Source organism: Mastigoproctus giganteus, chromosome 11, assembly GCF_048544385.1.
Source record: "Mastigoproctus giganteus isolate SK-2022 chromosome 11, ASM4854438v1, whole genome shotgun sequence".
NCBI classification, from domain to species: Eukaryota; Metazoa; Arthropoda; class Arachnida; order Uropygi; family Thelyphonidae; genus Mastigoproctus; species Mastigoproctus giganteus.
Window position 1 is genome coordinate 76,203,000 of NC_143585.1, and position 17,157 is coordinate 76,220,156.

Consider the following 17,157-nt stretch of genomic DNA (forward strand, 5'->3'; position numbering starts at 1 on the left):
AGTTTAATTTGAGGATTTTTATGATTTTTACTTCACAGTTTCAATTTTTACCCGGAGACAAAAAATAAGCATTGCCAGCAATCAAAGAAGTTGCAGGTTGGGGAGAAACTTTCCGAGTATAATCAATGTCGTTTTTATTATTAGACTATAATTCTTAAAGGTAGACATAGCAGAGCGTAACGCTTGGTAAGATTCAGAGAACTGCCTAAGTATGGATTGTTTTAAGAATATGAAATTTATAATATAATACTGCCAGCATACATTCTTAAATAAAAATATATATGAAACTTTTTTATCCATTACAACAGTTCAACTGTGTTCAGGGTATCCTAATTTACAAAGCAACTTGATCATTTTCGCAAACGCATCAATTTGTTTAATTTCGTATTTAAAATTCAATAAATAAATAATAATCTGGTTTGGGAAGGACGTTACGCGGTTGTTATTCATTACGAATTATTAATATATATCATAAACCACTATTAAACAACATGGAGTTAATAATATATTTTATTTAAGCATTAGCCTAAACTAATATACATTGAGTAACATTTCAGGTATCTTGCCGATACCCATCAGATGATGGGTATCGGCAAGGTACCTGAAACGTTAAAAACCTTAAAAGTACATAATGTCTGAGCAGTGCAGACAGGCTTCAAGAGTAGCTCATGGGGGCTTGTCAATGATATACAGGTTTGATTTCTTTAAGTAATTATGGATAACTAAATGCAAGTTTACTTATTTAATTTTTTTGGGTACTAAGGTCTGTTTATTTCGCTCTGTCCTTTTTCTTCTCTTTATATGTTTAATTGTCAGTTTATGTATACTATTTGATAAGTATAACTTGTTTGTATTTATTTTTCTTTGCAATATCTTAAATAAGCCTGTGTCTGTTAAAAAGTGTTCATATTCCATGTAAAATCCCTATGGACTCGGCCATACAAGGCAGATTCACATGGAAAAATGTACAATTTTTTTCTTGAAAATCAACGAACTGATATTTACATTTATTTCTTTATTTATAAAGATCATCTTACGTGTAGGTAATCATGGGACGGTCTCAGGTCTTGGAGAAACTGCCTATTTTGGAACTGGTTCCACAATCTGCTTCCAACACTACAAATCTTATTTAGCCACGTGAACACGTCGTGACTTCCTGCCCCCATTTTTCTCCATTTCTCTCCACGCCAGAGAATCATCCAATCGAGTCTTTCGGACCATTTCACAATGATGGCTCTCCTGAAATCGATACAGTGAAATGTAACAGGTTATGAGCTACTTTGTTTATGGGAGCTTTGTTTGGGACTAATGTTTCGGTTCATAAAATTAAAAATATTTAATTTTATAACTTTATGAAGTTAAAAATATTTTCCCTCTTTTAACTGCCTAGCTTGGTAAGTACCCCTTATTGAAAATGTATTCTGGTAAAAAATTCAAATATGACACGTTTATTGAAAGCTCAACTCTGCAATGCTTCATCAACTATGATTTATTTTTATTGTAATTTTAATTTTTTTTATAATTATACATTTATAGTTTGTAATTAGACATTTTTAATTTCATTCATTGCTGCATAGATAGAAATCCCAACATTCAGAATTCTTCATTCTTCATAATTCCTGTGGGGAAAATAATCCTTGAATATTACACCGAGTAAACTAAACTTTAGATTAGTAACGTATTTTTAAAACGTAAAAAAACGAAATAAATATGAAAGAGTACAGTATATTTTGATCATCAATCGGTAGTTAATGTCCCTTTTATGTTTTCTGTTCCTGATTGGTTGTTTTTAGAACATTTAGAAAAGTGCCAGTAACTTTAAATCTTCCTATGAACTCCAATATCGAAAATTACTATCAAGTCATAAAATGCAATCCGTTTAGCTTTTTTTTCTAGCATAAATGAATTCTTATTCGTTTTATCCTAAAAATAATCCATGCTGTTATGCGAATCTTTCAAAAGCCTTTTTCGTTATCTGAATATTAGCATGAATCTAAAATAAAACCACGAAATGTATATTCGATTCATTACACATCATTTTCTTAAAGACTTAAATTGGCTCAATTCGTCTGATTTTTTAATGGATTTTTTATTTCTACCTTCTTTAACTACTTCATTTAAAGAAAAAATAAATAAACCGGATAAAACAGCCCTTTAAACTTTTAAAATAAACCTCACACCAAACCCGAGAGATAACACAGCAAGAACCAATCTTCAAACCAATTTCAACCCCACACCACACCATCAGTAATTCGAAAAGTCATCGACAAAGTCACATCAATAGTCTTTGCGTTATACGATTGTAGTAGCTGAAGGTACCAAACTGCTCAATAACCGCCCCCTTTGGAAGTTTTTTCGTTAACACTTTTTCAATGGAACACAGATTAACCAAAATATTAACCCAAAACGGTGGGCAGCAGTGGTGGATCGTCTTGCACAACACCGTGTATTTCTCCCACCCAGTAGATTCCTATGGGGGATTTTTGTTTCAGTATACCACTACAATCATCCAGAAAATATTCTGGATAATAATTGAGTATCCGCCATACAGCTTGGCCTTTGACCTTGCGCTTTTCATGGTTCTGAGAGTGAAAAGTGATCTGGTAGGCCGTCCATTCCACACGGACAGTGAAATGAAGGAGGATTTCATGTAATGATGATCACAACAAACAAAAGACTTTACGGGACATGAAAAGCTTGTTTACAGATGGGACAAGAGGAAAAAAGCACTTCTCCTTTTCGTATGCCCCTCCCTCTCATGTATATAATTTTGAGTTCGCGAATAAACTGAATAGAATTTAAAAAACTTAATTTATTGTCTTACAAGGACCTACAGGTTTATAATTTTATTATTACTCACCTGCCAGGATTCATTCATGTCTCTGGTTAGTAGTCTTGTGGTAGTCCTTTAGATTGCTCTTCTGTTGTTTTCGATGCTTCTGCTGCTGCTGTTGTCGCTGTCGTGGTTGCTGCTGTTGTCGCTGTCGTGGTTGCTGCTGTTGTCGCTGTGGTTGTTGTCATCGTTGCTAATTCTGTTGTCATTTCTACTGTTGTTGTGGCTGTTGCTTCTCCCTTTGCAGTTTGCGATTGGTCGGGATTAACAGCACTGGACAGTCCTTCCTGTAGAATCATTAACAAATCCAACAACGTAATGATCATACATATTCGTCAAAAGTATAAGAAAATAAATTACGTACTCAGTACAGCTTGAAAATTAGGTGATACACTACGTTAGCAATTTCGGAACTGTGGTAAATTATCACAGTTCGGAAATTTTGTTTTTGGTTGTTCGCAGGCAATTTAAAGAAAGCAACTCAGAAACCAGTGCAAGTCATCCTGTGGGATGACTTGCATACTGGTATCTTTTAGCAGGCAGGAAAAAAATAAATACTTTTCTTAAGAAGAGCCAATCGCTGGCTGTTTGAGATGGAGTGAGACTCTTTTGTTTGTTTGTTTTGTTTTGTTTTTTAATTTGCAGAAAGACAACCAAGGGAACGAGGCATCGATATATTTTGTCTCTCTGTGGCCGATTTGCACGTTTGCTTGATGAAAACGCGTTCCTGCAAAAACACACATGTAATTCTCGCTCAAGTTCGACAATCTTGGCCACGATTTCTCCTGTCAAGACGGGGATTTCAATCAATGTCTTTTCCGCAGAGTGTGGACAGACGGTAATGAACTATGCATCCAGCGAGAAGATAATTGGTCAACAATGTGTACGCTGTCTAAGATATCCAGTCTAGGGAGGAGTCATATGGTTTTTCTGCCGAAAACTCTGGGGTTTTTTTTGTTGTTTTTTTTAGGTTTTTTTTTTTTTAATTTGGCAAACAGCCATTCCGACCACAGAACATAAGCAATTTAGCATTATTAGTCAGAAATAATGCAAACAGCAAGCTCATAAACCATCAGCCAAAAAATAAATAAATAATTATAATATAATAACAAACCTTTCCACATCACTTGTCCATCCTCTCCTTGAATTTATTCAAACTACCCACTTCCACAACAGCGCATTAAGTTTGTTCCAACAATCAACCACCGCTGGCTTTCGCACATCTATTTAGCAACAGTCCTTCCTCAATTTGAATTTAGGCACTTTCATGTGCGTAATCTGAACGTGCAAGGATGGATTCCGTCATCATTGAGCTTGTTCAATCCATTAAAAGCTTTAAACACCTCAATCTTCTGTTCCCTTCACCAATCTCGTTGCCCTTCTCTGCATCCGTTCCAGCAGATATCTAATTCCTTCCCAGAGGAAGGAATAATCATTTCCTTTAGGAAGGATAATAAGGAGGATGTTATCCTGCTAAAGGTGATTATACCTTTAGGGATAATGACCTCCCTAAATCTTTATCCTGCTAGCAAAGTTTCTGTATATCATTGACAAAACCCGATGAGCTGTTCTGGCAGCCTACCTACACTGCACAGAAAACTTTATATGTGACTGCACCGTTACCCCAGGTCTATATCATTTTCCACTATTCTGAGTTTAGTACCACACGGTTGATAAGTTTAATCTGGGATAACTGCTACCCAAATGCATTACCTTGCATTTATCAAGGTTAAACTTCTTCTGACATTCCCAAGCCAATCTGCCTAATTCTTCTAGAACTTATCGTAGTGGCTTACTCTGATTTCTGCCATTAACCACCATGCCAACTTTTGTATCATCTGCAAACTTAGACATTAAGCCAGATATACCCTCATCAATATCATTTATAAATATAGAAAACAACAATGTACCTAGCACTGAACTCTGTGCGATTCTACTTAGCTCACGAAGAGCAGTGTCCATTAATACCCACTCTCTGTCTTCTCCCACTCAACCATTGTCTTATCCATAGCGGTAATTTACCCTTAATGCCACACTGCTCCAATTTATATAGCAGTCTTTTATGTACAACAGTATCAAAAGCTACCTTGAAACTCAAGTATAAGAAATCAAAATTATTTTGCATCTAGTTCCTTTGTTAGAGCATATAGTATCAAATCGGATCTATGCTCCATTATTATTGGATTATCGGATTCTATGCTCCATTATTTGTGGTTTATTGGATTCTATACTCTATTATTATCGGATTCTATACTCCATTAGACTGCATTATTTTTCCTGGAACAAAAATCAAGCTAATAGGTCTATGATTACTCATGTCACCTTTTGGTTCTCCTTTATAAATTGGAGATGCATTTTCACACCTCCAGTCCATAGTGACCTCCCCTGAATCCAAATATACCCTGATAATTATGGCTAAGGGTCTGCTTACCTCCTTGCTGCCTCTCTTAATAAAATTGGATAGATTTCATTCACTTCAGACGCCTTTTTTATGTTTACCTTCAACAACTTCTCTTCCAATTTCTTTTCTGTTATCACAAAATCATTTAGCTTCCTGTTAGAGTTTGATAAACGTCTGGAATCCCATTCTCTAAAGAATTCCTCTTGTATGAATGTAGATGCAAAATACCTATTCAGTTTTTCATCAATCCGACCATGATCATCAACAGTTAAGCCATTGTCATCAAGTGAACCAATAAGATTCAGCCCCTTAATTCTACTGTTAATATAAGCAAAGAAGTCTTTGTTGATTTTCTTTACATTCTTTGTCAGAGACCTCTTGTTATCGGCATTAACTTGCATAATCTTCTTTGTGACTTGTTTACAGACTAGCGTGTATCTACCATAGTCTTTCTAAGGCGCCTCCGTAGCCAGGTGGGCAGGAGCAGCAGTGCGTAACAGATGCTTCTTGATTAGACCGAGGTGCGAGCCCGTCACCACCAAATACGGAGGACGCGGAAAGGTCAGGGAATGACCACCGCATACTCACGGAGCAATATGGCCTTAGTTGCAAATGCTCCTAAAAACCAAATAACAAACAAACAACCAACCATAGGCTTCTGTATCACCTGATAATTATATGCATCCCACGCATTTTTCTTCTCTGTCAAGGGCCTCATTAGTTCATCTGACATCCATTTGGGCCTAAACCTTGAACAGTATTTCTTAATTGGAACAAAAAGCCTAGTAGCTTCCAAAATTACGTCCTTGAATGCTTCCTATTTAGAATTTGCTGTTGGCAACGTCATCAGTTGGTCCCACTGTACAGAATTCATAAACTCTCTGAGACCACTGTACTCACCTTTACGATAGCAAAAACCCTTCCCTTTATCCCTGATGGTAGTTGCCTCTTTCAGTAAATCCCACTTCAGCGCACTGTGATCACTGCCACCTGGTGGTTCCGTTATCTGCAAATTCTTAATATACGTATAATCACTGCTGATAACCAGATCAAGAGTATTTCCTCCTCTTGTTGCCTCGCGAACATGCTGTTGTAAAAAACAGTCATCCAAGTTTGATAGAAATGTTATATATTTCTTTAGATTTTCTTCCGGTGTCTTTCATTTCGCCAGAAGCTGTACATACACATACACCGTCAACATGGTGATCTTAAGTTTCCAGTCATTGCGTGCTCCTTACAATAGTCTCTCCCTTTTGATCGCCTGTTTACCGAGCTAGAAATTGATCAAGAAGCAAAAAATGTCCACAATACTATGTTTGAACTTCACTTGAGTGAAAGGAGTAAACAGACTTTGGAAAACATGTACAGTCGTAGATAAAATATCATTCTCTTTCTTAAGTTGGCGTATTCAGCTTAGTTTCCATAACACGACCCACTTTTTAAATTCACCTGATTTATCTGCACAATAAATGGCACATCTGTGGAGGATTATTTTATCGCCATCTGCCCTAATTCAACTGATTTCTGTTCACTATTTATTCAACTTTATTCATAATAGTTTACTCAACGAATGAAATAGATGAGTGGTTTCAAGAGACTTGAAGCCCGGTTTTCTGGATAAACAACTTACCTTCTGGAAATGGAAGTGTAGTAGATCCTCAAGTGATTTCATTAGATTTAAAAGGAAACGTGCATTTTTTTCTGAAGCAAAAACGACACGTCAACAATAGATACACAGCTAATAGGTTAGTGTGCTCAAAGCGGCCATTTGCAAAGCATTACAAAGATCAGATGGACGAAAGCCTTTTCATTGAGTGGGCCGATAATACTTTCGGTGAGGGTCACGTAAAGAAAGGATCGAATCTTCCGATCTCCATCCCATTATGTGATTTGACTCCCCTGTCTTCACTTAACATCACGAAGGAGAATCTGATGAAAGTAATAAACGAGTTACCAAATAAAGCTACCGTCGGGCCAGATGGTTTCCATTCTTTATCATTAAAGTATCCTGTGTCTTCATTGTCGATGCTCTTTTACTCAACTTTAATGAAATTTTGCGAACCTCGTCGGTGCCCCAGATTTGGACACACTACTGCGTCAAACCCATTCCGAAGAATTCAAGGCCAAAAACTGCGAAGAATTTTCATCCGATCTCAGTGGGCTCTTCACTCTTTAAAGTTTTTGAAAAAATCAAAGTATTATATTAGGCCACCCGAATATTTCATTTCATATGCCGTGCTGTGTGCCTTATGTCTGTTAATTGTGTGCGTTCTCTGATCGATTTGTCTGTTTTGCTGGACGAAAAACCCAACTTTCTGGGGGGGAAACCTTGCTATCTACGCCTGAGACCGACTAACTCAGCCACGGAGTGAAAAATCCATTAAAGTTCCTCGCGTCATCGACGGGATTCGAACCCGGGTTGTTTTCACCCTGTGTGAGGAGAACAGTGACGATAATACTGTGCTACTCGCGCAGACTAAAGTTTTTGAAAAGGCAATCCTAACTCAACTTATTGATCACTATTTCTATCACAGACCTTGCCACATTCACACTGTGGTCCCTCAGAGATCTACTACCGCCAATCTCTTTCAAACTCTCTTTTACATACAGGAAGCTTTGAATTCTCGAACACAGCTCGACATGATTTTTCTTTACGTTAAATCGGCATGTGATAGGATTTCCATTGCAACTTTACTTAGCATCCAGAAGAACTACTTCAGGATCTCCCATAACCTCCGCCTCATTGTACTCAATAAAATTTTGCAGAAAAGATGGCTCCTTGAATAGCACAATGGTCTCTCTCGTTCCTCTACTGTCTTCAGAGGAGTTCCACAGGGTGGCGTTTTGTCAGCAGAATTGTTTACAGCTGCTTTGGAACCTGTGCTCGTACATCGATGATCTGAAGCTCTTCATTCATTCGGATCAGCGAAAACAATCGCGCTCAGTCAAAAGAGCTGCAACAGGACAAATATCTGAAATAAACACCTTTCTGCACTACTTTTGAACTCGAGCTAAACACCGAAAAATCTGCCCGGACGATGTTCACAAAGAAGAAAAGAATACATCCAATGACATCTCTATAAACGGAAGTCAAATTAAACTTGTCAACTCTCACAGGGACCCCGGTTTGGCCTGGGATTCGAACCTGTCTTTTCTGGAGTACTTCAAGGAAGCAAGAAACAAATTCTTTGCAGCCCTTTGCCCGACAGTAACTGGTTGGTTATGGCTATAACAAGCTGATAACTAGATTTGTCCAAACTTGTGTTGTACCTGCGGCTCTGTACGCATCAGAAATCTGGTCCTTCTCCACTCCAACCTACATACAGCAGTTCTTAAGGCTTCAGTATTGGCTTCTGCCATCCCTCAATAGGACTTCAGGACATCCCCTTACTGTCTGTAGGGCTATACTACATTAGCTGCATGGAATGACCCCTTGGAAATAAATAATCACTACTCGTAATATAATTACCCTCTCCAAGCTTATTTCGGGTAGACTAGATGGTCCCAACATTGGACCATCTAGTCTATAGGAGATATACACTTTTGCCCAAGGATAACAGAAGAACAACTGACCACCAAACATCTAAGATCCGACCTGCCCTCAACCAAATCAGCTCGTTCAGTCATATATTCCTAGCAAACATAATTGGACTCCTGAACGACCTAAATATTAACCCCGAGGCGATTTGCGCCTCGTAATATAATTACCCTCTCCAAGCTTATTTCGGGTAGACTAGATGGTCCAAATCTAGAAAAAATCTACAGGTCCAAAGTTTTTGCTGATACCTACGCAATGTTGCAATTATACTGTAGATGTTTCAAGTCTCCTCAGCCATCCGTAGGCTTCTGTGTTTGAGGATAACCCACAACTTTCCAGCACCCCCGCACCATGCTTGGAGAGATGTTGAATTTATTTAGAACCTTGAACCTTGAACATCTTAGCCTGCTGTAATTAATTTGACTGGATCTCTGTATCTTTTATATTACTCATTGCATATATTGTTAATTACGTTTTCCCTCCTAGCAAACGTTTGCTGTCTAGGAGTAGATGTGACTTTTCCTTTTCCTTTACTTGAATAAATAAATAAATAATAAATATAATATTTATTTAATAACGATATTTAATTTCTTATTAAGATAACAATATGTACATCGTGCGCAGAAATAACTATGAAAAGACTTCATTACTCCAAATTAAAAATTCTGCTTAGGTTCTACTTACTCCCAGAGCCTTGCATCCTTCACAGAGCATCTGTAATATAAACAGTCTGATAACATAAAGCATTTTATTTTTTGATTTTATTGTTACTTCATACAGTGAAAACATACTTTTAATTCATTGTATTATCATAATAATATGCAAGCATATATGACCTTCTTTTTAAAACTGTGGAGTCACATATTTAAATATGTTTAAATTACTGTCCAGACTATGGTCCGCTGGCTGATTTCCCAGTCTCCCTTTAATGAACTTCATAAGCCTCTTAAACATCGCGAGAAATATCAGAATATTTCTCGCGAATGCTTACAAAGTTGCTTAACAAATCTTAGTCCTCTACAAGAAGATCTGAGCCGCCAAGAATTTTGTTTGTGGTAAAACACAGGGGATTTTGAGAAGTTGATGTACCCTTTCTAAAGTATCAGAGATTTACTTGAGTCGTATTCTGATCTGGAGATTGAGCCGTATACTCCATCCGAAGAATCTTCTCGCTATGAAGGAATCCATCGAGCAACTCAACTCTATGGAAAGAAGTTATTATCCAGTGAAATTATAAAGTCCAGGACTATGACACCAAACTGTAACTATGCCTTAATCTTGGATGCAGCATGCTGCTAAACAAATTGGACTGATAGGGACAAAAGGAATTCAATTTTTAGCTAATGTAGCATATCGAGCACCGTTCTAACCTGAATACTGTGTTTTCAGGTCGATTAAATCCATCCAATTTTTCATAAAACATTTTGTCGAGTATGCTTTATATAACAAAATCTTGCCAACTTCATTTTCAATGTTACTGTAATTTTATATTGTGTTTCGAGAGTACAAACAGCTTTGTTCCGAAGCCTAATTTCTACTGGCGAAACTAAACATCTTTTGCCATCTCGGGACAAATATATGAACAAATTAGGATTAGCATTAGTAGAGGCATATGATGCAAAAAAAGCGAGCTTATGCAGCATCAGCCAAAAAAAAACCACTTCCACTTCAACCCTCTGTTCGTTCGAAATACCTGTCCAGCTAAGCCTTAAATTTATTTAGGCTATCAACTTCCACAACAAGGAATGGAAGTCTGTTCCACCAACCAACTACCCGCTGGCTGAAGGCAAATTTCCGCACATCTATCCTACATCTGTCTTTCCTCAATTTGAATTTATGCCCTCTCAGATGATTATTCTGAGCAAGAGCAGGAACCCCATCAGCATTGAGCATGCTCAAACCATTCAAGGCTTTATACACCTCAATCAGATCACCCCGCTGGTGCCTAGTCTCCAGACACTGTAATTTGCAAAACTTAAGCCTTTCTTCGTAAGAGCACCCCTTTGTTCCATTCACTAATCTTGTTGCCCTTCTCTGTACTCGTTCCAGCATCTCTACATCCTTCTTGAAATGAGGCCTCCAAACCTATATACAGTACTCAAGGTGTGGCCTGACCATTGCCTTATACAAGGGGATAATCACCTCCTTATCCCTGCTAGAAACATTCCTGTATATCATTGACAAGACACCATGAGCTACTCTTGCAGACCGTCTGCACTGCTCAAAAAATTTCATATCTGCCTGCACAACTACCCCCAGGTCCATTTCATTCTCTACCACTGTCAGTGTAGTGACACAGAGGTGATACGTCACTGTGGGGTTGCTGCTTCCCATATGTAGCACTTTACATTTGTCAATGTTAAACTTCATTTTGCACCTCTCAGCCCATCTGTTCAACATTTCCAGATCCTGTTGCAGCAGCGTTCTGTCATTAACAACCCTGCCAACCTTCGTATCGTCCGCAAACTTGGACATTAAGCTTGATATACCATCATCAATATCAATTATAAACGCAGAAAACAAAAATGGACCCAACACTGAATCCTGAGGGACTCCACTAATAACGTTAGTCCACGATGAACAGTGTCCATTGATTACCACTCTCTGTCTTCTCCCACTCAACCATCCCTTTATCCATAGCAGCAATTTGCCTCAAATGCCACACTTCTCCAAATTGTGCAGCAGTCTTCCATGGGCAACAATATCAAAAGCCTATCTAAGATCCAAATTTATGATATCAAAGTTATTCACGGCATCCAGTTCCTTTGTGACTACATCATAGTATCCAATCAAATTGGTCAGGCAAGACTTTCCCTTAACAAAACCATGCTGTGTCTGAGCTATAATTGAAGTCTTGTCTAGATGATCCGTGCTTCTTTAACCAGTGCCTCCATTAATTTTCCTGGAATAGATGTTAAACTAACAGGTCTATAATTACTTGTGTTGCCCTTTGATCCTCCTTTGTGAATTATGGTCTCATTTGCACATCTCCAGTCTACCTCCTCTGATTCCAAAGAAGCTCTCATAATTATGGCTAACGGTTTGCTTACTTCCTTTGCTGCCTCCTTTAATATAACTGGATAGATCCCGTCCATCCCGGATGCCTTTTTTATGTTTATCTTCAACAATTTCTCCTCCACTTTCCTCTCAGTTATTGCAAAATCATCCAGCTCACTGGCAGAGTTTAACCCATCTCTGGCATTCCCCTCCCGGAATAACTCCTCATGGGTGAATGTAGATGCAAAATACTCATTTACTAATGTTAGCTACCTGAGCAGGATCATCAACAGTTGAACCATCAGTGTCCAGTGGACCAATTTAATTCATCCCTTTCCTTCTAGAGTTTACATAGGTAAAGAACTCTTTGTTGTTATTCTATGCATCCTTTGCCAAGGATTTCTCATAATCTGCCTTTGCCTGCCTAACCTCCTTTGTGACTTGGTTACAGACCAGCTTATATCTCTCATAGGCTTCCATGTCATCCATTAATTTATATGTATCCTATGCATTTTTATTCTCTGCCACATGTCTCATTAGTTCATCTGACATCCATTTAGGCCTAAACCTTGAACAATATTTCTTGGTTGGTATGTAAAGCCTAGTCGCTTCCAAGATAAGTTCATTGAATGCTTCTCATTTTGAATTTGCTGTTGGTAACATCATCAGTTGGTCCCACTGTATAGAATTTAAATATTGTCTCAGACCATCGTAGTCACCTTTACGAAATCAAAAACCCTTCCCTTTACCCCTGATGGTAGTTACCTCTTTGAGTAAGTCACACTTCAGCACACTGTGATCACTGCCACCTAGCGGTTCCATTATCTGCAGATTCTTAATGCATGAAGAATCACTACTGATAATCAAATCAAGAGTATTCCTCCCTCTAGTTGCCTCCCGAACATGCTGATGTAGAAAACAATCATCCAATAAATCCACAAAAGCCTTGCTAGTGTGTGAGTGACCAGCCCCCAAATTCCAGTCAATATCTGGGAAATTAAAATCCCCCATTATAAGACTCTCTGATTTACTGGCCCACTCTATTTCTCTGTACAGTTTCTTATTATACTCATCAGAGTCATTAGGCCTATAGCACACTCCTACTCTCAATTTTGATCTCCCAATGCTTATGTCACACCAAACTGACTCGACACTGCACTGTCCAGCGATGTCGACTGGCTTCACTTCCTTGGATTTTATGTATTTCTTAACTAATAGCATAACTCCTCCTCCCTTCCTATCCTGTCTATCCTTTCTGTACACATTGTACTCCCCAAATTCCAGTTCTGCATTCCTTATATCTGTGTGACACCTCGTCTCTGATATCCCAACAATATCCGCCTTTGATGCTTTGAGCAATACCTCAAATTCATGAAATTTATTTACTAAACCCCTAGCATTGGTGTACACGCAAGTATACATGCACCTGTTCCTATTCTTAGCTACCCTCACACAACCCATGTGTTTACTTGTACCGCAATGACACCCAGCAGTCTCTGAAATATCCTGCATTCTCTTTTCCAGGCTGCTGCTCATTCCAATAGAAGCAGTACAAGAATCGCTTTCACCTCTGCCTGCGGCTACTTTTAACATTTTAGTCTGTGAAACCCCCAAGCTAGCAGTTTTACGACCCACCTAACACTGCCTCGATAGCATCAGCAAATATTCTTGCACCCTTTCTATTCAAGTGTATCCCATCCCTGTAGAAGCAGTCTCTCCTGTTAACAAGCACAGAACAGGCTGAGAAAAATTCTACCCCTTGAGCCTTGCACAATCTTTCCAGGGACGAATTGATCGACAAGGCTCTCATCATATACTCCCTCCTTTCGTGTCTGGGCAGAATTGCAGACGCTTTCAATTTCAACCCTAATTCACAGCTTTTTTTCAACAGTGGCCTGTACTTGTTAAGTAATTCTGCCGGTCTCCTACTCTTAATATCATTAGTGCCAACGTGTACAACAGTATCACCCTTTGTGCCCTTAAAAGATGATATCTACTCTACAACGTCATCGACCTTTGCCCCTGGCAGGCATACCCTGGTCCTGTTCCACCTATTCTTTTTACATAGCATGTTTCCCGTTTCCCTGATAACAGAGTCACCAACAACTACTAGCTCCTGTTGGACCAGCGCATTCTGCCTTGGGGGGGGGGGGGGTTGCCGCTGTTTTGCGTGATGATCAAGTGCAAGCTCTGGCGTTGATGTGGGCAGCTGAGAGCTTGATGGGCCCCTCAATTTAGATTCTTCGAGGGCATCCACCCTGTCCTTCAAGCTCTTCAAGCTATATAGGCCCATAACAACGCTGAGTTGTCGCCTCATTTCCTTACAAATTCAAATTGAATGTTAGCAGTACCATCTGGTGAAGAAATCCCCAACAAAATTCAAACTGAATTGCACTGAAAATCGAAATTAATTTGGAAACAAAAAGTAGATTCCAAAGAAATAAGACCTCGGTCTGAAAATAAAGTTAAAGATTAAAATGTTTGCTGTCATTACCCATACACATCTATTAAAATCCATGTAATTTTCCTTCGCAATGTCAAACATAATTTGACATGTAAGATTTGCTATATAACAGTATCACCCTTTGTGCCCTTAAAAGATGATATCTACTCTACAACGTCATCGACGTTTCTCAACCACGGATAATACTCGCGATTATCCGTGGTTGAGAAACAAATTTACACGGATAATCAGTGTAAATTTGTTTCCCAACCGGATAATCAACAAAATTTCAACAAAAGATCCGGATAATCAACAAAATTTCAACAAAAGATCCGGATAATCAACAAAATTTCATTTTGCTGATTATCCGGATCTTTAGTATTTGTTATGTTTAACGGATGAAAACTGTCCATGGCTGAGGGGTTCGCTCAGCTTTAATGAACAGGTCTTTCGGGCCATCAACAATAGGCCTTTTTGCCTGGGTATTACGGGGGTACCGGACATTTCCAGGTGGTCCAGTCCGGCAGTTCGTACACTCATCTAAGGTTAGGCACGCAATAGAGAGTCAGAAAAAATATTGAAGAAGGGACAGCATATACCTTTAGAGCCTCCGAGATTTTAGATTTCTGTATCGAAAGGTAGTTCAAAGACAACTTGCAATCGTAATTACTAGAGTACCCAACCATAAATGACTTTGCTGTAAAATACTTAAATTGCAAATTATGCCAGTGCATCCTTTTCAGAAAAACTTGGCCACAGCAGCTCTTGTGTCGTTAAACCCAATAACAACAACAATAGCATCCTTTCCATTGAAAAATGGCTTCGTATACATGACTGAGAGATTTAATTTTTATCTTTTGAGATTCGTAAAATACTCCTGTTTTCGACTTTCTCTACCAAACACACTCACACAGACTTGCAAACGTGAAGGAAGACAACTAATAATAATAAAATGACTTACCTCTAAGCAGTTACAGTTTCTTGTTCGGTTGATGCGGCTGGAACTGCGACTGCTCATTATTTTCTGCAAAAATATACATATCTTTAGTAAAAAGCAACTACAGAGTAAACATAATCTACATGGTCCTAATAAACCGAAACGTGCCCAGGACTGAACTCATCAGATCTCTTAAGGATATTTCATCATATAATTCGTCACTTACCACGAGCATAGACGGAACTGATTCCAGCTGCTTATAATCAGGAAATGATTTCTCTTTTTTCATATTCGCCATCAAAGTATGGGATATAAGAAACAAGCTATCAGACAGACTCCAATGACTTACAATCGGCAAATAAGTTTCTATTTTTATTTTATGGGATATAATTAATAGGGTATCAAGTAGAATAGTCAAAACAAAATTATATATACAGGACGTTTATAAATTATTCAACTCATTATGAAGCTGGATATATTAAAATTTTATTGTGATATGCATCTTAAAACGGTTGCTGCCGTTATCAAAGCAACTCAATGCGTTTTTTCTCATGCGGTCGGCAGTCTTGATCCCAGCAACCATTGCGACACTGCAGCATTAAACATGACGACAGAGCAGGAGAAAGCAATATGGGTGTTGTAACTATGGTTCATTAAATCTCCAGAGATTGTAAAGGGAAGTTTTCAAAGGAAATTCCAAAAAGATCCACCTGCAGAACAATCAACGAGGCGATAGTTAAAACAGTTTTAAGAAGCTGGCAGTGTGCTGAACCAGAAAGGAGCAGGTGGACTTTGTATATCTGTAGATGTACAAAGTCCACCTGCAATCGTAATTATACATTGCAAGTGGACTTTGTATAACTCTGTATATCTCTTTGTACATCACTCTGTGCAATGTTGCCGGTGTACTTTGTATATCTACAGATATACAAAGTCCACCGGCAACATTGCACAGAGTGAATCGCAAGAGATTGAAACTTCTTCCAGGAAAATATGCCTCAGGACAAACCTCAACGAGGGGAATTCGCTGCTCAACTGTATAGATGAATATGAATTCTTTCTGAAAAATGTCGTTTTCAGTGATGAAGCAACATTCCATTTGTCTGGTAAAATTAACAGACACAATTGTCGCATATGAGGATCTAAAAATCCCCACTAGGTTCGTGAAAACGAGAGTGATAGTTTCAAGGTAAACGTGTGGTGCGCACTGTCCTTCAGCCAGGTGATTGGGCCATTTTTCTTCCAGGAAAACACTCTGAATTCCACAAATTACCTAGATATGCTCGAATTGTATGCTGCACCACAGCTGGAAGATGTGCAGCCACATGTGTCTATCAACAAGATGAGAAACCACCACACTGGAGCTTGCTTGTGCGCGATTTCTTTAATAAAAAAAATTCTAACCGTTGGATTAGCCGGGATAGTCCCATTTCATGGCCTACCTGTTCCCCTGATATCACACCTATGGATTTCTTTTTATGGCTCCTTTACGTAGTAAAGGAGGAGGAGGAGCATGCAAAGAAGTTAACAACTTCATGGAGTTAATAGACTGGATTGAACAGACAGTGACTTCCATTTCTCAAGAGATACTTCGAAATCCTTAGAATGAAATCAGCTACCGTCTTCACATTCTACGTGCTACCAAAAATGCCCATGTGGAGGTTTAGTGAAGTGTAGTTGTGTGATAAGAAATTGTTTGAGTTGCTTTATTAAGCGCAGCAACCCGTTTTACAATGCTTATTGAAATAAAATTTTAACTGAGCTTCATATTCAGGTGAGTAATTTATAGACACGTGATATTAATAAGCAAAACAGAAAGTTTTTTGTTCGGTTTGTTAACGCAGGAGCATGATTAGAGAATCAGTTCATACAAGGAAAGAGCTTTCGAGTATTGAGTGAAGCCAAGAAGATTGATGCAGTCTGATGAGGTAGGACAAAGTTTTGGCGATGTGCAATGCAACCGAAAGCGAAGTCCCATAGTCCACCATATGATACTGGTGCGTTGCTT

General features: G+C 38.5%; 1 protein-coding gene across 1 annotated transcript; it reads right to left on the bottom strand.

Annotated features, from left to right (window-relative positions):
* Nucleotides 1-1,546: 1,546 nt before the first annotated feature.
* Nucleotides 1,547-15,235, bottom strand: LOC150078145 (uncharacterized). The gene is made up of 4 exons (XM_090385257.1): nucleotides 15,174-15,235; nucleotides 9,457-9,486; nucleotides 2,861-3,120; nucleotides 1,547-1,619 (listed from the first exon to the last, which is right to left on the bottom strand). The coding sequence occupies exons 1-3, from the start codon at nucleotides 15,228-15,230 to the stop codon at nucleotides 2,887-2,889; spliced, it is 321 nt and encodes a 106-aa protein (XP_090241383.1). The 5' UTR covers nucleotides 15,231-15,235; the 3' UTR covers nucleotides 1,547-1,619; nucleotides 2,861-2,886.
* Between the last annotated feature and the right edge of the window lie 1,922 nt (nucleotides 15,236-17,157).

What these genes read in the sequence shown, in the direction of transcription:
- LOC150078145 (XM_090385257.1), bottom strand. Translation starts at nt 15,230, where the DNA reads ATGAGCAGTCGCAGTTCCAGCCGCATCAACCGAACAAGAAACTGTAAC. An exon ending in GAAACTGTAACTGCTTAGAG is followed by an intron (nt 9,487 to 15,173) that starts GTAAGTCATTTT and finishes TTTATATTACAG; the next exon opens with ATGCTCTGTGAAGGATGCAA. An exon ending in AAGGATGCAAGGCTCTGGGA is followed by an intron (nt 3,121 to 9,456) that starts GTAAGTAGAACC and finishes ATGATTCTACAG; the next exon opens with GAAGGACTGTCCAGTGCTGT.